At 56.4% G+C, this 22,310-nt stretch overlaps 1 protein-coding gene across 4 annotated transcripts; it reads right to left on the bottom strand.

Moving 5' to 3' along the window:
* Window positions 1-3,162: 3,162 nt before the first annotated feature.
* On the bottom strand, window positions 3,163-18,353 carry RNF44 (ring finger protein 44). Of its 4 annotated transcripts, none has more exons than XM_053912536.2 (11): window positions 18,170-18,353; window positions 8,229-8,380; window positions 7,861-8,041; window positions 7,306-7,473; window positions 6,819-6,995; window positions 6,552-6,713; window positions 6,356-6,480; window positions 6,022-6,109; window positions 5,813-5,934; window positions 5,596-5,695; window positions 3,163-5,442 (listed from the first exon to the last, which is right to left on the bottom strand). In XM_053912536.2, exons 2-11 carry the CDS (start codon window positions 8,333-8,335, stop codon window positions 5,380-5,382), a joined length of 1,293 nt encoding a protein of 430 aa, XP_053768511.1. In that variant the 5' UTR covers window positions 8,336-8,380; window positions 18,170-18,353; the 3' UTR covers window positions 3,163-5,379. The 4 variants fall into 4 exon arrangements, with proteins under 4 accessions (XP_053768511.1, XP_024433606.2, XP_045041643.2 ...); XM_024577838.4 differs by lacking the exon at window positions 18,170-18,353 and adding an exon at window positions 12,388-12,695; XM_045185708.3 differs by lacking the exon at window positions 18,170-18,353 and adding an exon at window positions 9,438-12,348.
* Between the last annotated feature and the right edge of the window lie 3,957 nt (window positions 18,354-22,310).

The raw sequence follows: 22,310 nt of genomic DNA on the forward strand, positions 1-22,310 counted from the left end.
TGTGTGTTCACCCCCCAGGTTGAGTCTTCGTCAGACACCATTTATTCCCCATTACCCTCTTCTACCTCCTCCCAACCTCTTTCCCCTCTGTACGATCCATTTTGCATTCGTTTATGTACAAAGTGTGAGGTTTAGGTCAATTTCCCCCCGCCCCTTTTTTTTCTTACTGGAGTCCAGTTACTCTGGTATTGTTTGTTGAGAAGAAAGACGTCACAACTGTTCAAAAGCTGGTGGCCGTTCTGTCATGGGTCTATATCTGCGCTCTTTACCCGGTTCCACTGATCTCCTTGTCTACTCCTCCTCCAACATGTGGGTTAAGGCAGCGCTACAGCAAGTCCAAAATCAAGTAGAGTGATTTTTGGACTTTTTTGTGGCTTTTCAAAATTGTCTTAGCTACTCTGGGTTCTTTGCCTTTTTATATACATTTTAAAATAGAAATGTCTGTATCTCAGAAAGAAATGCCACGTTGCTAGAATTTTGATAGGAATTGCATTAAACCTACAGGTCAGTGTGGGAAGAAATGACATCTTTGCTAGCTGAGTCACACCTTACTATCAAAGAGTATGGCATGTTTCTTCGTTTATGTAGGTGTTGGATGTCTCTCAACGGTGTTTTGGAGTTTTCAACAAGTAACAGTCCCATTTGTCTATGGTTTCTAATGATCAACTGCAGCCCCAAGACCATAAATGGCAAGTTCAGAAATATACAATTTCTAAGTTTTAAATGGCTATCTGTAGCCCTGGCTGGTGTGGCTCAGTGGATTGAGTGCCGGCCTGCGAACCAAAGGGTCGCTGGTTCGATTCCCAGTCAGGGCACATGCCTGGGTTTCGAACCAGGTCCCCAGCAGGGGGTGCAGGAGAGGCAACCACACACTGATGTGTCTCTCCCTCTCTCTCCCTCCCTTCCCCTCTCTCTAAAAACAAATAAATAAAATCTTAAAAAGTAACTAAATAAATTGGTAGCCGCTCGGAGTGGCATGATAGAATCTCTCGCTGTCCTGCTCTGTCCACCCTCTGCCCCAGCTGTGCTGTGACTCGTCCCGTTGTCTGTCACAGCTGCGCTGTGTGCACCCTCCCCCCTCCCCCCCCCCCCGTTCGTCCCTCTGGGTTATTGTTGGCTCATTGTGGTGTCTCAGTGCTTCAGTTCCCGTCACCCTGTTCTGCTTAAGAACGGCCCCAAAGCACAAGAGCAGTGATGTTGGCAGTTCGGACGTGCCCAGGGAAGCCGGAAGGGGTATGTGTGCATGAAACCCACAGCATATATGCGGCTCAGGGCTGTCATTTCAGGCATCTACTGCGGGGCCCGGGGGGGTATCCCCGTAGGCAAGGGGAGCTACTGTGCAAGTCTCGTAGCATCGTGTTAGGGTTATACACGCTTCACTTCTCTTTCACGTGATGCCAAACGGTGGCATTGTTTTCAGTTTCAATTTCCTTGTGTTCATTGTTAGTATACAGGAATACAATTGATTTTGGCATGTTGACCTTGTATCCTGTGACCTGATGAACTCAATGTAGTTCTAAAAAATTAGCATTTTTTCTGTAGATTCCTTGGGATTTTCTACATAATTTTCATCAGATCATCTACAAATAGGGAGTTTTATGTCTTTCTTTTCTGTCGATGGGCCTGACTTTATTTCCCTTTTCTTGCTTTATTGTGCTGGCTAGGACTTGCAGCGGGAGGCTGGTGAGGACTGGGGAGAGCAGGCATCCTTGGTTGTCCTGATCTCAGGGGGGACCATTGTCTTTCACCCCATGAAGTACAATGTTAGCTCCTGGGTTTTTTGGAGATGTTCTTTATCAAGTTGAGGAAGTCACCTTCTACAGCTGGCTCGCTGCGTTTTTATCACGAATGCATTTGGACAATCTTATTTTGCATCCATTGATATGATCCTGTGATTTCCCTTTCCTGGGATTCTTTTCAGTATTTCTTTTTTTAAAAAAAGACTTAATGTATTTATTTTTAGAGAGAAGCGGAGAGAGGGAGGAGAGGGAGAGAAACAGCAATGTGGGTTTCCTCTCACGTGGCCCCCACTGGGGACCTGGCCAGCGACCCTTGAGTTTGCAGCCCGCGCTCAGTTCACTGAGCCACACACACCAGCCAGGGCCGTATTTCTTGAAATACTGTAAAAAGCTTATTAGAGTTCCTCGCCTGGCGATTCTCTCATGTCCCAGTGTGCTCTGCAGAATGTGACTGGAGCCCTACACGCGGGGAACACTGCCCGCAGGACGGACCTGCTCCCAGAGACTCACATCGTGCGCCTGCAGGGCCAAGGCTCAGAAAAGCCTGCCACTCGGCCTGTCACCTTCCACACAGGGTCCCTGCACTTGGTTGATGAGAACCCTTTTGTTAGGACAGACCCCGTAACACTCCCACAGAACTGCCTTGGAAACACACTTAGGGAGTCCACACATCAGATTCTGTCCCCAAAGCCTGGAAGAGAAAGGCCCTGACCAGAGTCACAGACACCAGCCCCAGACGTTCGGCCCCCAGCCCACGCGGCCTCCTGTGGCACCCCAGACAGCCTGGGTAAGGGGAACACAGCCCGGCCATCGGGGCCCCTGGGTGGCTCTCAGGCCCTTGGTCCCTGCTGAGCCTGGGGACGAGGGCCCCAGGCCACGTATGCTCAGGCAGGCCAGGTTAGGGTGGGTGGGTGTCTCACACAGGCTGGGCCGGTCACGCTGGCGTTGCAGCTCCCTGAGGAGAGCAAAGGGTCCACGGACAGGCACACAACTCAAGTGGTGACCAGACTGCACCCCAGAAATTGTTAGAATTCCCAGGATAAATGGGTCTCCCATAGAGATCCCACAAAACGACAGAAAACTGAGCTCGAGCTACCGAGAAGTGTGAGGCAGAAAGAACGCCTTTGAAACAAAGTTGTAAGGCGGAAGGACTCTGCCCCCGTCAAGTCCGAAGAACCTAGGACACCAGTAAGTGATGCTTTCCTGAAACCAGTTAAAAGGAACCCTGTCACCTGGTAACAGACTCCTGCCTCCTTTGTGAGAGAGGCAGTTACGGGTAAACCGGCTGGGCAGACCCTCTCCACCAGGGCCTCCCCTCCCCAGCCTGGTTCCGCGGCAGAGGACCTCTGCCGCCTTCTCAGCTCAGCTCACCCCCGCCCCACCCCCACTCCCCACCAAAAGAACACAGGCAGCCAAAGGCAGCTTGGGCAATACTCGATATACATCATACGTTTATTAGTGAATATCCCTCTGAAATCAGCAACAATATTAAAAAAAATAATGATTGCACTACTTGGTCAAGCAGAACTAGCAACTTTCATTTTAAAAAAAGTACAAATCTGTTAAAAATTTCAATCAGTATACACATATATATATAATACAACATACTAGTCATGTTAAACGCTACGAACCAATGTGAATCCAATGGAATGGAAAAAACCACACATTTAAGCTTTAAGAACCATTTTTTCTCTATATATTAGCATTTTTCTCAAATACATACATGGGAAGAATGAGGTAACTGTAAAATGTGCAAGGAACAGGGCCCCCAAAATACATATATTTCTGCATATATGTGCAGGTACATATATATATAGAACGCCTCTCTAACACAGAACACACGTGCTGGGCCCAGCCAGGCCGGGGACGCTGCCCGCTGCCATGCCCAGGCCAGAGGCTGGGAAGGAAGGGTAAACGCCAACAAGCCCCCACCATGGGAAATCATTGGTAACGTGGCATCTATAGCAAGGTCGGCAAATCACAAACATCCTAAGTAATTGTTTTATAAATCTTATTTTTAAATGATTTTTTAAAATGTTGTGTCCCCCCCCACCCCCGCCACAGCTGCTAGTTGGAACCCTGTTGCAGCTAGCACGACCCGAGAGCCCGCCCTGCCTGCCCCCGGGATTGGAGGGGTTGCGAAACCTGTCAGGGTGAGGAAGGGTGGGTTGGAGAGGGTGGTTCTCTGTGTAAAACACGCAGGGTTTCAACACTGCTGTAAGTATAGAAACATCGCCTGGAGTTATATACAGTAAGACTTTGGGTTCTCCACGGGGGTGGGGCCAGGCTGATGGGGTCCCGTGGTAGGCTGGGGAGGCGGGAGCCGGGCCGCTGCAGGGAACGAGGGTGATTGGAGCATCCCTGAGGCAGCAGGCGCCAGGGGCTGCCTGCTAGGATGTGCCGGCCCCACACGCGGTTCGTTCGGGGCAGCAACCCCAGCGGGGAGGAGGGCGGGAAAGAGACCAGGAGGCAGGGAGGGGAGCTCAGCCAGACCCTGACGGGGCCTCCTCCAGACCCTGGGGGGGCAGGGCTCAGGCTGGGAGGGGGCCCTGTCCCCCTGGGACTTCCCTGGAGGAGACTAGTCCAGGTAGGAGGCGGGCCCTGGCTGGAGGGAGAAATGCCCTGAAAAGCATACGGTCCCGGGAGGCTCGGGGGACGTGTGCAGTACAGTGCATGGCAGTTATCAGCTGAGCACAGACCCCCCAACTCCGACTGCGACCGCCAGCCGCTGGCCCAGCCCGAGCCCCAGCCGTGCGCGTGCATGTGGACCGGGCAGCACCAGAAGGCCATGCCCTGTCCCCTGGGCACACTCAGTCCTGGGTGGTCCCTAAACCGCCCATTTAACAAAAAGGAAACATTGTTTAAAAATCCACACCCCCAAATCCTACACGTGATTCTGGGCCAAATGAATAAAGGAAAGCTGCTACTCCTCACATTCATGCAAAATGACAGAAAGGGGACACTGGGCAGGAGTCTGGCCCCTGTCACTGCCAGGGAGGAGTGGCCACCAGGACACAGGTCACTCTCCCCGGTCTGGCCCAGGCCTGAGGCCCAGGCTCAGGGCCCTCCAGCCTGGGGGTGGGGCTGGAATGTTGTGCCTGGGGCAAGGGGCCTCTAGGGAGCCTGGCCCACCCCTCCCAGCAGGCTGGGTGGGACTGTCTGGCAGGGTCAAGGCTGGAGGACCAAGGCCTGCAGGCCAGGAACAGCCTCATGCCACCTTGTCTTTGCCTGCCAGTGCCTCCTGGGAAGAGGGCACGCTATTTCAGTGCAAGAGACCATGTAACCCAGGATGGTGCCTCTCTGCCCGTCCTGGGGCCAGGGGTCTCCAACCAGCTGGCCTGGGGGAACAGACCCCTGGCTCCCAGAGCTGTCAGGAGGAGGAGCTGGACCCGAGGGCAAACAGGAGACTGAGTTAGGGACCCTCAGGCAGCTCCGTGGTGGGCGGACTGGCAGGCAGACTGGGGACGGAGTCTTTGGAGCTTGGCAAATGCAGAGGCTTATTGCAGAGCTGACCCCGGCAGCAGCTCTGGAGACACAGGCGGGAACAATGAGACAGGCCTGGGCCACTCCCTCCCCACCCTCCCTGGGTTCCCCGCGTTTCCAGAGCTTCAGGCAGGGTTCTCACGGGCAGCTGAGGGCCTCACTCGGCCTCCCTGGGCACCTCAGAGGCGTCGGCCCGGCAAATGGGACACGTCCGGTTGGCCTGGGGGGGACAAGCACCTGCACATCAGACCCCACTCACACCTGCCCCCTGTCCCATCTGGCTCTGCTCCGCAGCCTGGTGGGGATGCGGCCCGGAGTCCAGCCCTCTTCCCTCAGGACACGAGGACACCCGGAGTGGCTAGGGCCGCGCTACCTTCAACCACTTGTCAACACACTTGGCGTGGAACTCATGGCCGCAGGGGAGGACTCGGAGCAGCTGCCGCACTTCAAAGTCGCTGAAGCAGACAACGCACCTGAGGGGAGCACAAAGCATCACCTGCACGCTGGCTGGTGGTGAGGGAAGGTCCACCCTTGGGGGGGGTCCCTGCACCCTGCTGTGCTCAGGGGCGGGAGGTGGGCCCAGCACTTACAGCGTCTGCTCGGACTGCCGGCTGTCCGGGTTAAAGCGGTAGGCTGGGAGCTGCTCTATGTCCGCTTTGCTGAGGCCTCGAGGCTTGGCGTCCCCCAGCCGCTCCGCCAGGCTCAAGAGGGCCTGCGTATGGGCAGGAGGGGAGGGTCAGCAGAGGCCGGGGCTAGAGGTCCCCAAGCTACCACCTCCTGGGACGGGGTTCTGTGGCACCTCATAGTTCTCCATCTCCACGTCATCCACGTCGAGGTCAAGGCTGATGGCGGGCCCCACTGCTGTTGGTGACATTGGCAGCATCGAGCTAGGAGAGAAAGGCACAGGGGGCCTGGGTCAAGTTCAGTAGGCACTGGGGCACGGTGTTTGCCCCAGGACATGCAGGAGGGGACAGCCCAGCTGGGGGCAGGTGTGCACGAGTGTGTGCACGGCGTCTGCTGGAGTGCCAGGTGGCCTGAGGGGCCCAGATGCCACCAGCCACGTGGGGGTCTCACCACTGGAAGCCCCAGGAGAACAGAGCACCATGGTCTGGGACAGGTGTGCTGGTACTTACAGGAAGTAGGGCAGGAAGCTGGGGTAATACGGTGGTGGGGGCGGCGGCGGGGGTGGTGGCGGCAGCGGCTGTTGCAGGCGGTATCTCTGGGTGCTCAGTCTCCGTGGCACCATGTGGGAATAGGGCTGTGACAGGGGAGCGGTGAGCCGGTGGGCCCGGCTCCCATCACCCCAGAGCCCGGGAGGGCGGCACTCACCACTCCGAAGGACAGCTCTTGGTGCAGTGGGTCGTGGGGCAGGTAGTGCAGGGGCACAGACGGGGACAGGGCTGGGCCCGGGGCGGAGGTGGAATAGGTGAAGCTCCCCAGGGGGTACTGATCCCCCCGGAGGTCCATATCATTGTCCAGCCGCTGCAGGGGCTGGGAGAGGCAGGGGTGGGTCAGCGGGAGTCAGTAACAGGGAAGGCCCTGCCCACCACCCTACCGGCCGCCACCTCTGCTGTCGGCCCCATCACCCAGACTCACCATCCGTGGGTGCTGGGTCTGCAGCGATATGAATTGCCCCAGAGGCGCCATGTGGGTGGTCTGGGGGTGTGGGGCTGGCGGTGGGGGGTGCAGGATGTAGTGGTCACTGGAGATGAGGTGGGGGTAGGCCTGGTAGGGCATGGGGAGCTGCTGCATGGTACACGCCTGGATCAGCTGCTGAGAGAGGAGGCAGGGGCTGGAGAAGGTTCTTCTGGGCTGGACCTATGCTTGTGACCAGGGCCGGGGCCCAGCCCATTCAGCAATAGGCCCCACTGAGGCCCTCTGGACCAACTGCCCCATCCCTAGCCTAGGCCACCCAGGCAGGACGCTATACTCTTCAAGGCCCCCAGGTACCACCCCAAATGGGCTGTTGGGAGGCTGGGTACAGCATATTGGTGCTCTGACAGCCTGGATGGACATGGTAAACTTGGTGGTTCGGCCATGGCCCACATTGGGTCTTTTCATGGGGGCAGAGGCCCTCACTCACCGGGGGCGGGAGGCAGCAGAGCGGGTAGTGCTGCCCGCTGAACATCACGGAGCATGCTGGGAGCTGTTGGGCGCTGCAGCCAGGGATGTGCTGGCCTGAAGGCAAGGGGAAGCCTTGAGTCGTCACTGTGGTGACTGTGTAGGACAGGGGGACGGCTCCCTGGTGCACCTGTGGGCAGAGAAGGGCCGGGAATTGCGGGGAGGAAGCCTGGCCATGAGGCTGCCCCCTGGTGAGAAAGTCCTGCCTGGCCACCTCCCTCCCTGCTCTAGCTGGGGCCTACCTGCATGCAGACCTGGCTGTCCCTCTGCCCCACTCCCCAAAGGGCAGAGGACCCTCGGGGAACCTGAGCAGGGCTGCCAGCTCTACCATTCATCCACTGTGTGGCCCCAGCGCGGCCCTTCCCTTCTCTGGGCCTCAGTTTACCAGCCTGTGAGGCAGGGCTGATCATGGCTCCCTAAGCAAGGAGCTAAGCAAGGAGAAGCCAGGGCCTTGCCAGCTCTGCTCCACAGGCTCACCAGACCCCGGGGGGTGGGGGTGGGGGCATGTGCTGCCTACCTGCTCGTGGACGTCGACCACGAACGGGCTCTGCTGGGAGGCTGGGTGCAGCATTCGGGGGCTCCCGCCGGCAGGAGCCGAGGCTCGGCGCTCTTCTACGGGGAGGAGTGGCAGTCGGGGCGGTGGCTGCTGGGAGGGTGAGCGCTCATCCTGGGCAGGCGGGCGGCCCTCACGGCCAGGGCTGCACCACAGAGAGGAGGCCCGGGTAGGACTAAGGGGGGGCCACTCATTCATAGGCATGGAGGGAAGCCAAGGTCACTACCCCCTGGGGAGGGAAGAAGGCTCAGGGCCCTGTGCCCCACTGTCCCTGGCCCCTGAGCCCCAGCAGACAGCCCTGGCACCAAGAGCTCTAGAAGGTTCCTTCCTACCTTCCCCAGAGCCGGGCCGGGGTGCTCCCAGGTCCTGCAGACAATCGCCGCTGACCCACAGGGGTGGAGGGTGGCCACCTAGTCACTGCCAGAGCCCATGGTCGCATCAGGGGTGGCAGAGAGGTGGAGGGGCTGGGCCGGGGCTCACAACCCTGTAAGTCAAAATGACAGAGAAACTGAAGCACAGGGAAGTCCAGTCACTTGCCCCACGAGGGGTCTGAGAGACAGAATCAAACCTCTGTAGTCTGATTCTTGGGCCACTGACGCGCACCCCCACCCCTGTGCTCCCCATGCCCCACGCACAGGCTGGCTGGGTCTGGCCCTCTTCCTGGCACTGGGGCTCAGGACTGAGCCCAGAGATAGGCTTGGCCTATAGGGGGCCCAGGCCTCAGTCTTCCGCTCTGCAAAACAGGATCAAGTTCCTTAGGGCTGTGGTAGTTTCAGAGGGCTGGCCAGCACGCTTCCGGGCCAGGTGGCCCTGGTAAGGTTCCCCCAGCGTGGGCTCCCAGGGCATGCTCAGGTGTGGGGTTTCAGTGCTGGTCTCCAGGCAGGTAGGGGACTCTAGCTTCCTCCCTTCCACGTGGTTGGCTCAGGGGATTCCAATCAGGCTTGGCGCTTAGTTTTCCTTCCTCTGTTGCCAGGTAAGAGGTTCTGACCCCGTTCCTGCCCTTGGGGACCCCCAGTCCAAGGCAAGGCTGCCCCTAGTGAGAAAGTCCTGCTGGGCCACCTCCCTCCCTTCTCTAGCTAGAGGCCTACCTACGTACGGACCTGGCTGTCCCTTGGTTTCTTTCCATAACTCACTCCCACAGCGCCTGTCCACATGTGACCTCACATAGTCTTGAAAGAAGGTACTGCTGGCTCCATTTTACAGATGAGAAACTGAGGCTCAGACAGAGGAAGGGACTTGCCCAAGTGTCAAAACTGGGAGGAGGGCTAACCACAAGCCTCTGGCTGCACCCTGTCACCGATGGGAGGGGTCCAATCCAAGGCTTCCCAGGAGGTGACAAAGGAAGCCAGCCACCGTGGTTGGTCAGGTAGGTCTGGAATGAGGCCAGGCCCTTGCTCTGGGGGCCCCACACAGCCACCAAGTGGGAGGTGGAGCTTGCTGAGAAAAAAGGGGAAGCCAGGACATAAGGGAGGAAGCTGAGAGGGAATGGGGTGTGGCAGCTGGGAGTTCAGGGGGAGCAAGTTGGAGGTAGCACTCATTACCTTAAGTTGGGAGGAGGCCCCAGCAAGGAAAGCTCTGGAACCTGTCGGGCCCTGAATGGCTGCTGCTGTTCCTTTGAGAGGGAGGCCCCCGCTGCCCCTTCCCATCTGACAGGACGCCTGTGCGTCCTTGCCCTCCAGCTGCAGGTGTTGCCTCCCTGGTGACACGGCCCGGAGGCAGCTGTACTGTCCCCTCAGCACCTTGTTCCTTCCTGCCAATCGAGGCAAAGACACTTCCTTTGCGCTTGGCGTTGAAGCCTGGGCCCTGACTCTCGAAACGAGCCTGCAAGGAAGGCTCTTCTCCAGCTGCCAGGGTCCTAACCAGGAAGTGGGGGCTGGGAGTACACCTCTCCTGCCCAGCTCGCTTGTCAGAGGGGTGGGGGACCCAGGGACCAGCTTGTGTCTAGCGCAGGGCAGGCCTGGTATGGGGACGCACCCTGGGGAGCCCATCACACAGGGCCAAGGCCAGTCTGGTGTAGTGGAGTTAGTGCCCATGATTCAAACCTGGGAGACCACATACAGACCTGGCCTTTGGAAGGGTGGGGGGCAGGGAATCTGGTTCCATGGGCTCTCATTTCTGCTTGCCCCCCCTCGCTTGGATTATGGGCCACCCCAGGACCATTCCCCACCTGCCCACCACAGGTAACTGGGTGTGTGATCCCTGGCGTGGGCCAAGTGCACGTCCTTACACACATGTGTATGCACACAGCCTCCCTGATGCCTGCTGACAATTCATCCTGGCAAACAAAGACCCAGAGAGACTCAGAGGGTACCTGAGGCCCCCGGCCAACCCCAGACCTCCTGGATCAGAATCTTTACAGGGTTGGGGAACAAGGGCACCTAGACTTTTACCAAATTCTCCAGCAGTTTCTACAGTCTGGCGAGGCTTGGGAACCTCCGTTCTAACTGACCTCAGAGGTCCTGGAAACCCACAGTCCCACTGATGAGGAATATTAATCACTACGATACTTCCCACGAGCCATCTCGATGAGTCCTCATAACCATGCTCGGAAGCAGGGACAGGGGGCTCAGAGCCAGGCAGCTGGAGGTGTGAGTGCCCCAGGATGTGACCCAGGCTGCCTTGCTGCAGTCTGCCATGAGGCCAGCCCCTCAAAGGCACTCACCCTCAGGGAAGGGAAGGAGGAAGGGGCCGAGCACCCAAACTGGCAGACAGAAGGGCTCCTGCTGTGGGCAGCGGTGCCGGAGCAGGCAGTGTTGGTCCTTGCATTCTCACAAGGGACACCCTGATTTCTGGCCAGAGTCTTGGGCACATCACCTCCCCTCTCTGAGCCTCCGCTTCTTCACTGTAAAGTGGGAACGGCACAATGGCCACTCCTAGTGGGCTGGCGAGGGCTGCTCACAGGCCCTGGGAGGGGTGGTCTGTAAGACTTACGTGAGAGTAGTCACTGTGAGACGCCCACCTTCACGCCACCCTCCAAGCAGAAATCAGGGGTCACTTCAAGCTCTGCAGGCAGTGGCTGGGATACATGCCTCCCTAGGGGAGCACCCCAGCTGGCAAGGAAGGGGCCCCTGGTTCCCGAAGTCCTACTAGGGACAGAGATGGCAGAAAGGGGACACACCCACTTCACAGTTGAGGAAACTGAGACCAAAGGAGGAAAGTAACTTTCTCTAGGCCACAAACCCAGAGAGGGACAAAACTGGTCTTGGCTGGCCCCCGGGGCCCAGATTCCCCCAGCCCCTGCCTCACTCACTAGCATCAGGAACCCTAAGAACCGCCTAATCCAAACTCTATTCCAGGCCCTAAAGGAGATCAGGGGAGCTCTCCTGAAGGTGCCTGCAACTTGCCCTACTGTGGAGAGAAAGCAGCAAGGGAGGCTCAGAGTTAGAGCTAGTAACTGGCTCAAGGTCAAACAGCAAGGGTGGCCACCCCCTAACTGCTCTGCCTTTCCATACTTCTGTGTGCTGTGCTCTCACTGATGTCCCAGCCCTAAATCCCATCTTGCCTGGAAGCATGCACCACCCCTTGCACCCATGCCCTCCCCTAGGAGGCAGCCAACTCCCTACTTCCCCTGCCCCAGCAGCCACCCCGTCTCGGTCTAGGGAGCCCCTTCCATGCCATGTCGGGTGGGCCCAGGGGCTGCTGTGCAGATGCACAAAGCCAGTCTGAAAGCATGAGCAGACTAAACAGGATGAGAAGCCCCTTCCTTCTCTCCCCTCACTGCCCAAAAGAGGGAGGCCAGCACTGCCAGACTTGGGACTAGGAGTCCTTGTTTGGCCAGTCCAGACTTCCTGGGTGACCTTGCTCAAGGAAATCTCTTCAGTTCTGTGAGTCTCAGTCGCCACAACTGTAAAATGGGGATGGAAATCTCTCCTTCCCAGGGCACCCAAATGAAACCAGAGGGCCCAAGATGCAAGAATCCAGGTGCACATTAGTGGGGCAGCGAACCAATGTCGCTGAGGGGCAGGCCCCTCCTCAATGCGGGCCAGGTACAGGTTGCAGGGCTCTGGGAAGCTTCCGCAGCTACCCCTCCCAGGGAATGGAATGCCAGGGTGTGGACACCCGCATGGAGAGGGGCCTCTCTTTTCCCCATCTCACTCCTTTGTGCCGCGTTTGGACAGACAGGGGGGCGGGAGGCCAGACTGCGGCGTCTGAGCATGAGCGCTGTGACTTTAAGAGTCGAGGATCCCGGACCATGTGCTCGGCGTGAGACAAAAGCAACAACAAAGGAAGTGGCGGCGGCAGGGGGAGGGGGCGGCTCCTTCCTCTCCAACCGCAGTTCCCCGACTCGGGAGCAGGGGGACTCATCCAGGCCTCGAGGGTCGCTGGGAGGGGGGGTGTCTCTGATCCTACAGGTCTCGCCGCCCCCGCCGGACCTCCCGTGATTAACCCCTGCGGAGCCAGCTCTATCACAGCCCCCAGTCCCAAGGGAGGGGGGGCAACAGTTTCCAGGGATGCGGAAACCAGCAGTTGGGGGCTCTGGCCCCGACTCACCTTCAGCCGCCTGGACGCACGTTGACTCCTTTGTTCCCGATCTAGGGCGGCCAAGCTGGGCAACGGGGCGGTGGTGATGGGGGGCTGCCCGGACCCTTTAAGAGCCCCCGCCCTGCGGAACAATGTGCTCCCTTCCCCACCCCCGGGTCCGGGGGCAGTCCAGCTCCTTCCGGGGCCCTCTCTCTTTGTTGTCCGTCCGCTGGCGTCCGCCTCCCGAGGCCCACGCGCGCTAAGCCTCACTTGGCCCAGGTTCTCAGGGAGCCGGAGGCGGCGCAGGACGCGGACGGGTTTGCGCAGCTGCCCGCGGCTGGCCCTTTAAGAACTGTCCGCCGCGCCAGCGGAATGTAACAAACCCGACATTTGATTCACAACATTGGGAGCGACGGGGTCGCGCGCCGGGTGGGAGGGGGCCTCGCGGGAGCGCGCAGGGAGGTTCCGACAAACAGTAGCGGACAGCTGCCCGCGGCAGCCCCTCCCCGCTGGGGCCCCAAGAGCCAATCATAAGCTGCGACTAGGCACGTGATTAGTGAGCCGCCATTTTGGAAGGCAAATTGAAAAAACCCTCCTCGCCCCCACTTTCGCACTTAAAGTGACCACAGCCATCACAGGCAAGGGGCGGGGCCACACGGCCTGACCTAAAGATGGGAGACTCGGAGGTAGGAAAAACCGATCAGCTGCAATTCGAACTTATTAAGCAAACTCGCGAGCCAATCGCCCCTCTGAGGCTCAGTTTCCCTGCCGGAGAAATGGGTGCCGCCGAGAGAACCGCAGCCCGGACTTGACTTACTGTATCATGGTTCCCTTCCGGAGGCAGGGCGCCACCTGGGACACTTAACTGCAATGGGGCCGATCTTCGCACAGGATAGGGGAGGGGGGGGGTCCTCTTAGGCCAGCCCGAGTGGTTAGGAAAGCTCTAACAGCTCTGTGCCGGCAACCTCCCCAAAGATGACATCAGCCCCAAAAGCTACTGCGCCCAATGACATCATGTTCTGGCTGCTCCGCATCTCCTTGTTTATACTGCGCGGCAGCTTTAAAAAGCTGGGACGGCCCGCACTACCTAACGAACCAATAGCGGGCAACCCATGTAAATAAGTTAACGCCTAATCGGCAGGGGGATTGGCCCTGCGCACGCTGACGTCACAGAGATATTTTTAACTGCCCCGCCCCCAACGTGTCCAGGAGAACGGGCGGGTAACAATTTGAAGCTAGAAGCTAGAGCAGGCGTCAGGCACTTCAGTTGCTTCTTGACTAAGGGGGATTGGGGAGGTAAGCCAGCCAACTTTTTAGTTTTCTACTGTACTCCCAGCACCTATCTATGAGACGGAAGGATTAGTACAACCTACCCATTTGACGGACGGGTAAAGAGGATTCAAGAGGGGTATCACTGCCCAGGTCACACAGCCACGGAAGTGTGGCTGATCATGTATTTGCACCTAAGCCAAAGCTGAGGTTCCCCCTTTGTCTCGATGCCTCCCTGGGCAGATATACAAAGTGGAAAATTAACTCCATATTGATTATTTAAGCAAAGAGATCATCAATACCCAAAATATCCAAGAGCTGGGAACCGGCCCAATTAAGAATGGTGAATGAGCCCTGCCTGGCTGGTGTGGCTCAGTGGACTGAGTGGCCTGTGAACCAAAGGATGGCCGGTTAGATTCCCAATCAGGGCACATGCGTGGGCTGCAAGCCAGGCTCCCACTTGGGGGCGTGCGAGAGAGGCAACCTATCGCTGTATCTTTCACACATGGATGATTCCCTTTCTTTCTCCCTCCCTTCCTCTCCAAAGTTAAATAAAATATTTTTAAAAATATTGAAAGCAAGATGCTCAACAGGATATAACAGTATGTATCTATTTAAAAAGTTATATGCAAAAAAACATCTGCAGAATATTTTTGGAAGGATATAGGGGAAATTGACAACTGTCCTCAGGGAGAACTGGAAGAGACCACTGGCTCAGGAGAGCAGACCTTTTACTGTACATTTGCTCTTAAAAAAAACCACCACCCTGTACAGTATAACCTACTGAAAAGTCTAAAGGAAATTACTGTCAAAGAGTATGGTTTTATTTTTTTAAGCCATAAAAACTTCTGAACCTTTAGTCAGAAATCCCCCTTCAGGAAAGGTATCCAATGGAACAACTTAGAAGTTTGGGGAATCGACATGCTTACTGAAGTGTTGTTTAGCACCGTGAATGTGCAGCCAGCAACACAAAGACTGATCTCTAGGCACAGATCAAGTTCATGATGCATCGCTAGGGATGGCACCTGGAAAGCCAGCCAAGCTGGCTCTCTCCACCACAGTTAACACTGTGTGAGGATGAGAATAGATGGGGATGATACAGGGTGATTGACAGCTTTTTCTAATCTTCTTATCAACTCTCTTCTCCTACAACCCTGCAACCCACCATGTGAAAGTCCTTCCCATACTCCAAGATGCCTACACGTTAAGACAACCCCCTGCTTGCCCGTGTAGGCACAGAATGTACTGCCTGGCCTTCAGCTTCATGCTCCTCCCAAGCTTCCCCCTACAAAACTTTTCAGACTCCCCTCTCCCCAGCCCTCCCCCACAGCTGTGCTGGTGCTCCATCTGGCCTTCCTTGCCTGCCACCTTCCCATCCAGGACGCCCTCTCTTCCTGTCTACCAATCCATCCCTCTTCTCTGCCCTTTGAGGCTCGGCTCCCATCTCACCTCTGAAAGGAAGCCGCAAAGTCTCCAGCTTGAACTGAACTGCCCCATCTCAGAACTCAGCTCAGTGCACCATGACCTTCACTTCATGCCGTTTAACTTGCACACAGCTCTGTCACAATCCGTCACTGCGTGCTCCACTGGCCCGAGGGGATTCAGAATTTTTAAGGGCACAACATCCAGCCTTCACTGGGAGGCAGATACCACCAGCCTCATTTTATGGGTGATGATTTGAGGCCCAAGGAGGTGAACTGACTTGCCCCAGGCCACACAGTAAGACGCCTTCCCATTCCCCAAGTCAGAAAGTGACTCTTCTGCCACAATCCAGTTCTGTACTTTAAATCCTTTAAGCCTCTGACTGTACCATTCTCTCTGGCTAGAACACCCTCAACAACCTCTACTCACCTCAGGCAAAACCCTGCCTTTGGGACTCGGCTTAAAGACCGCCTCCCCGGGCCTCCTGACCAGTGTTCTGGCGGTCTGCTGCTGACTTCCTCACACACGGCGTAACTGTGGGCACACTGTCAGGTAGGGGCTCCCCGACCCTGGCTCACATGGGATGGTGGATGCCCACGGAAGGGGCTCTGGCTTTGACTCGCACCCCTGGGCTGCAGGGCCAGGAAACCCCTGCCCTGCCTCCTCTCATGCACAACCCTCTGGGGCCCTCAGGAAATCCCCACAGCACCTCCGGCTTCTCCCCAGGGCCAGAGGCCAGTAACACACCACCCTTTAACCTGAAAAACCTTCCCCAGTGCATGTAGAATCACTCTGGAGCAAGTGGAAAGGAGGCTCAATCTTAGCAGATTTTCCCGAGGAGCCAGAAATCTGGGCTTTCCCATGAAATCCCCTTTCAGGTTCCCCGCCAACTCTTGTGTTTTGGAACTGCACTGTGGGGATGTGGCCTGCACGCCTCCTGCGAGCCTCATTCTCATCGGCCCGGCCCACCCCACCCCACCCCCTTGAAGGCCCTTTTTGCTACTCTCATCATACAATGAGGAAGGTGGCTCAGGAAGTAACATCCCTTGCCACAGATCCTGGAAGTGTGGTCCAGTGGGTTCCAGAAACCACAGGTAATGGGGGCTCACCCTTGCCCAGACATCTCCCATGAGGTTCTGTGGAGAAGGTGGGGTCCCAGAGCCTCCTGCATGGTCTGGACAAGTCCCACCCTGATCATTGGCTCACGGGTTCTTCCAATGACCTATGAGCTAGGCGCCGGCATGCGCCCCATTTTGTAGATGAGGTAACTCAGGGGAGAAGGGGTGTGACTCACCCACCATCAAATGGCCATCAGGGGGTAAACCTGGGGGGTGGGGAATCGCATTCTAACCTCACATTAAGTCTGGTTTGTGCCCTGCAAATGCCAACACAGTGCCCCCAGGGCTGTTTAATGAAAGCACAGACGTCCAGGGCCAGGACAAGAGAGACCATGGAGGCTCAGACTAGTGGTGGCTCCAGGTGACAGAGTAAGTAAGTGGCAGAGGGATCCGAATCCTGAGAGCTCCAGGTGCAAAACAATGGGTGCTCTGCTCCTGCCCCCACCCCGGGGTCTTGTGTGCAGGAAGAAGGCAGGGACGTCTGTTCCTGCTGGGGCCCTGCCCTGCTCCACTGGCCCACCCAAGGGCCTGGACAGCTGGCTGCCACCCTCCCTTCTCAGGGTCAGAAACTACTACACCCCCTTCTCCTCCTAAGACTCCTCAGGACCTCCAAAGAAGCAGGGCCCTGCAGTCTTGTAGGCAGGACCTCCCAGGGACACACGGCCTGGCCGGGCAGCGCAGCGGCACTCAGGACAGACCTGAGCCCCAAGCTCCGACTCCCCTAAAAAGAGCAGATGGGGGGACAGTGTGGTGCCTATAAAGCTGTTCCCAGATTTGGGGCTCAGGTCTGCAGCACTCTGGCCCCAGCTCTGAAACTCTGGGCCAGTTGTTTGGCCTCTCCCTGCCTCATAGTCTCTCCTTTGTAAAATCAGGACACTGCTAACAACACTAGTGACAGATGACATTTACTGAGCACTTAGTATGTGCCAACAGGGCAGGAATACACTGATGATTAAATACAGAACCGCTGAAGCCAGCCTGTGTGACCTTCAGAAGTCACCCTCTCTGAGGCCCAGTTTGGCCGGGTGTAAAATGGGGTGATAGCACCTCAGAGAGTCAACAGTGGCTCTCTCTCACTATGTGTGCATCTTTGGGGGTACCTGCCTGACTTTCCAGGTCTGGGTCTGTGCTCGGATGTGGGAGCTTTGTGGGTATGGCGCCGGGAGGGGCTGTCCTTTCTGACTCCCTGCAGCTCTCACCACCGGCACCCCCAGGGTCTGCAAAGCAGGTAGCAGGTATCGTTACCACATCAACCACAGATGAAAACCGAGGACTACAGGACTGCGGAGTCTAGCAGATTCAGGGAGATAATACCCCATTTCCCCTCCATCTTAACTGCCTCTTCTACTCGAAAGCCAGCTTCCTACCACCCCCTTCCTGCCCACACCGCCTTCCCAACCTCCAGCACCGGCTCGACTCGGGCTTAGTGGCCCCTCAGGCAACGGAAGTTGTGTGACCTTGGACAAGACCAGACCCTCTCTGGCTGCCCCGCCCCGCTCTACCCACCCCCGGCGATCCGACATCCTGAAAGCAGTTAACGACGGCACTGGGGTGCAGCGATCTGTTCCCGGACCCGCCACCACTGCAGAGCAGGGGCCAGGACGTCCTGGCTCTCCAGGGGTTGGCACAAGGAGCGCCGGTAAAATGGAACCGACGCGGCGAGGCCAAATGACCGCAGCTCCCTATCCCTGACGCCAAGGCCCCAGCTGAAGCCGGGACCCGCCAGGGGTTACAATCGGGGCATGCGCAGTACGCAGGGCAGGCTGAGACTTGTAGTTCCCAGGGGCTCCCCGAATGGGGCACTTGAATCTAGTGGGCGGACAGCTAAGCGGAGCGGCTCTGGCTCCAGGTCCCGGGACAGCCAGCTTCGGCACTATGGACGCAGGGAGAGGTCTCGCTGAAAGTCCTGCGCTACTTTGCCAGCCCGTGGCCGCCCCCAATCGCTCCATCTTTGCTGTCCCTGCGGCGGGGGCGCACGGCGCTGGAGCCAGGCTGGGCGTTACCTGGGGCCGCGGCGGGGCTCGACCCCCACCGGGCGGCCGCCGCGTCGCTCCCGCTGCAGCCCCGGGTCCCGGTCCTGCTGCGGCCCGAGCGTCACCGGCCGCGGCACCCCCTCTGGCCCCACGCAGTGGAACCGTCCGCGGGCCTCACCGCTGGGCGCAAGCGCGGGGCCCACGCCGGCTGCGCAGCTTTCGCCCCTGCTCCAGTGCGCATGGAACTACCTGGACTACACCAAGCGCGCAGGAGCCGGAGGGGGAAGAGGGCGTGGCACGGCCCGACCACGCCCACTCAGCGTCCCGCGGGAGAAGGCAGGCGAGGGCGAAGCCCCTAGAGCTGGGCGTTCCAGCTGCTTGGCTACGGTCCGCGTAACCATGCACTGGTGACTGTCATAGTCTCTCATCTGTAAAATTAATACGAGCCTGTGACCGTTCAAAAAGCCTTTGCTTCACGAGAGTTTGTCCTTCTCTCCCAGCCTCGGATGGAGAAGCAAGGATCCGTATACAAACAGCACTCCGGAGCCAGCCGATCTTTGTTCTCCCACTTGGGCCCTTTTCTGAGCCTCGGTTTCCTCGTCTGGGGAATGGCAGCACTAATACCTGCTTGGGGAGGTTGGGACACTGCAATGACAAAGAGAGGGCATCTGCCCATCGTTACAGCCAGCCTGGACGGAGAATGGTGGAAACCTGCTCAGGCCGGCCATCCCAAACCCCCACTGGCCTCCCGGATGCCTCGCGTCCTTGGGTGTATTAAGCCGGCGAGGACTACAACTCCCAGTGTGCTCTGCTCCGGCCGGGTCGTGCCCGGTGTTGTAGTCCCTGAAGACCTTGCCTCCCAGAGGCTGCCCCATGAGTCCCTCCTTTCTCAGCCCAGGACCCGGCCCCTCTCTGCTGGGGTTAGGCCCGCTGCTTTGAGGCCAACTTAAAAATAAAATGTTATGTATATACTTATTTATTTATGTATATTAGCAAGGCCAACTTGTTTTCTTTAAGTTTTTGTTGAGCTTTTACCATGAGCCAAACAATATTCTAGGTGTTTAACGTGAATCACCTTCGTTGTTCCTAAAATTGAAACTGTGGGAATACTATTATTAGCTCTGTTTTACAGATGTCAAAACGGACACATCCTGAGGTTTTCCAAGAGATTTTGCTGGACAGTGACGGGGCCCAGGGTTTCTTCCCAGGGCTGCGTAGGAAGCCGGGCTGCATGGAACCGCCACCTCCTGCGCCGGTCTCTGCCCTTGCCCTGCGCTGAGGGCTTGCTGGACGCTATCTCGCGGTTAGTCTTTTTAACCAGCCTCTGGGCTGGGTTCTGCTGTGATGCCCATTTTGCAGATGGAGAAGCGCCTGCTTTCTACCTCACTCTGGTTCATTTTTCAACAAACATGGATCGCTCTTTTTTTTCTTCTTAAATTAGAACGACATAAAGGCCTAAGTTAGGGTGGTCTTTACGGACCTACAGCAATGTGCACAAACTGTATGTGGATAGCCTCTGGCACTTTTCGTAAATGTACACCTGTCTACCTAAAACCCTGATCAGGATCTGGACCGTTTCTCATCACTCCGGAAAGTTCCCTCTCACCCACTCCAAGTCAGTCCCCTCTAGAGGTAACAGTTGGTCTGGTTCCTGTCACTGCAGTTAGTGTTATGTACTTAGAACTTCGAGTCAGGGGGGTGGCTGGCTGCGTAAGTGCTGTCTCCTTTTGTCCAGCATCGCGGTTTTGAGATCCAGCCTGCTGTGTTAGCAGTGGGTCTTTCTCCCCCCAGATTTATTGATGTCTGATTGACACATAACATTGTGTAAGTTCAATATGTACACTGTGATGACTTGATACATGTATATATTGCAAAATGTTACAGTTAACACACCCTTCACCGACAGAAGTGCCATTTGTTGTTGTGGTGAGAACATTGAAGCTCCACCCCCTTAGCAACTTTCAAGTACAGGATAGGAACAATGTTGTTAACTAAGCCATCGAGCTGTACGTTAGACTCCTGAACTTATTCATCTTTTTAAAAGAAATCTTAAAGACTTTATTTATTTTTAGATAGAGGGGAAGGGAGGGAGGAAGGGAGGGAGAGAAACATGGATATCAGAGAGAAACATGGATATCAGAGAGAAACATGGATCAGTTGCCTCTCACACGCGCCCCACCCGGGATTGAACCCACAACCCAGGCATGTGTCCAGACCAGGAATCGCACCAGTGACCGTTTGCTTTGTGGGATGATGCCACACCTTCTGAGCCATTCTGGTCAGGGCTGAACTTACTCATCTTACAACTGGAAATTCGTACTCTTTGACCAACATTCTCTCCACTTCCCCCCCAACTCCAGCCGCTGGGGTTGGAAAAACTAACGGAGTTCATCATCGTCAGACCATTATATGAAATGTCAAAGGGGCTTATTTAAGAAAAAGAAGATCCAAACTATGAAAAATAAAATGGCAATAATACATATCTATCAACAATTTATTTTTGCTTAAGGTTTTTAAATTTATTTTCGCTTAAAGTTTTTAAATTTATTTTCAGAGAGAGGAGAAGAGAGGGAGGAATAGTGGAAGAGAAACATCGATGTGTAAGAGAAATGTTGATTGGTTGCCTCTTGTTCACTCCCAAATTGGGACCTGTCCTGCAACCCAGGCAGGTGCCCTGACAAGGAATTGAACTGGCAACACTTTGGTTCGCAGCCTGCGCTCAATCCACTGAGCTACACCAGCCAGGGCTGTATCTATCAACAATTGAATCTAAAAACCAAACTAAGCAAACAAGTACAGAGACAGACTCATGGATACAGAGAGCATTTTGATGGTTGCCAGATGGGGGGAGGGGTGTGGGGGACGGGGTGAAGAGGTGAGGGGATTAAGAAGCACAAATAGGTAGTTACAGAATAGCCCTGGGATGTAAAGTACAGCACAGGAAATGAAGTAGCCAAAGAACTTATAGAGTGACCCACGGACATGGACAATGGTGGGGATGGCCTGAGGCATTGGGGGGTGCTGGGTGGAGGGGCACAAAGGGGGACAAATTGGGACAACTGTAATAGCATAATCAATAAAATATAATTAAAAAAATAAGAACCACACGCCTAAGACGGTGGCCACCAGTCAAGGCTGATGTGCACCTGAATGGCTTCCTCCTGTGCACGGCTCCCTGTCAGGCACCCTGTACCAAATGCCCGACTGCGTTACCTGATTAATCTTTATGAATTGAGTTGGGCTCTACTGTTATGCCGATTCTACAGATGAGAACACCGAGGCTCAGGGAGGTGAGCTGCCTTGCCCAAGGCTACTAGCCGGCAAGTGGTGGGGAGGGAATTGGGACCCAGGTCACCTGCATCTACATCCTGGCCTCTCAGCCCCGCTTTTGCCCGGCCACCCTCTACTCCCTGAAGCTGACCCTGGACCTGGGGCCTGAGCTTCTCAGATGCCTTGTGGCAAGCAGACATGTACCCTTGAGATGGGCAAGGCATCATCTGACCACACCTGGCTCATCCAGATGCTGTCCAAAGGTCTGGACAGGCCAGGACACACCCCTCTGGGGGTGAGAGCAGTGACTCAGAGCTATTGGCCCCAGCAGCCAGCCCTGGGGGAGGGAGGGAGAGCAGGGGGTGGCCAGTGAGACAGGCTAATTCTCTTGATCTCAGATCATCCCGGAGCCTGGAGTGGAGTCACCTGCCCGTCCTTGCTACCAGTTAGGCCTCTGGCCATCCCACCACCCACTCCAAACACGAACATTTGCTGAGATTTTACCCTGGGTTGGGCACTGTGCTGGGGACTTTAAATGCATGACTTCATTTCTTCCTCACCACCCCCTGCAGAGGTAGGCTTCATATATCACCCATGACTTACAGGTTCTGGAAACGGAAGCTTAGAGAGGTTCTGTAACTTGCCCCACCACAGCTGAATGCAGGCCCAGACCCCCGAGCCAAACTCTGAACAAACTGCCTTGGAATAGTCATATCCAGTGCCATCAACCTCCAGCAGCTCCATCGCCTTGGAGACACACAGGAGAAGACACTTAGGTATCAGAACTCAGAATTGCACCATAGCTCCCAGATGCTGGCCCGTTCTCTGTCTCACACTCTCTCTCCTCTGTTTTTAAATGGTTGAATGCTAGACTTAATGGGCCCTGTTTCCCTTTTTACCT

This window comes from Desmodus rotundus, chromosome 10 (genome assembly GCF_022682495.2).
Source record: "Desmodus rotundus isolate HL8 chromosome 10, HLdesRot8A.1, whole genome shotgun sequence".
NCBI lineage: Eukaryota > Metazoa > Chordata > Mammalia > Chiroptera > Phyllostomidae > Desmodus > Desmodus rotundus.

Excerpts from the sequence above, each read along its gene's own strand:
- RNF44 (XM_045185708.3), bottom strand. The coding sequence starts at position 9,929 with ATGGGCACTAACTCCACTACACCAGACTGGCCTTGGCCCTGTGTGATG. Across the intron at positions 8,381-9,437 it reads GGGCCTCCTCCCAACTTAAG|GGTTGTGAGCCCCGGCCCAG; the intron begins GTAATGAGTGCT and ends TTTGACTTACAG. Across the intron at positions 6,481-6,551 it reads AAGAGCTGTCCTTCGGAGTG|CCCTATTCCCACATGGTGCC; the intron begins GTGAGTGCCGCC and ends CCCCTGTCACAG.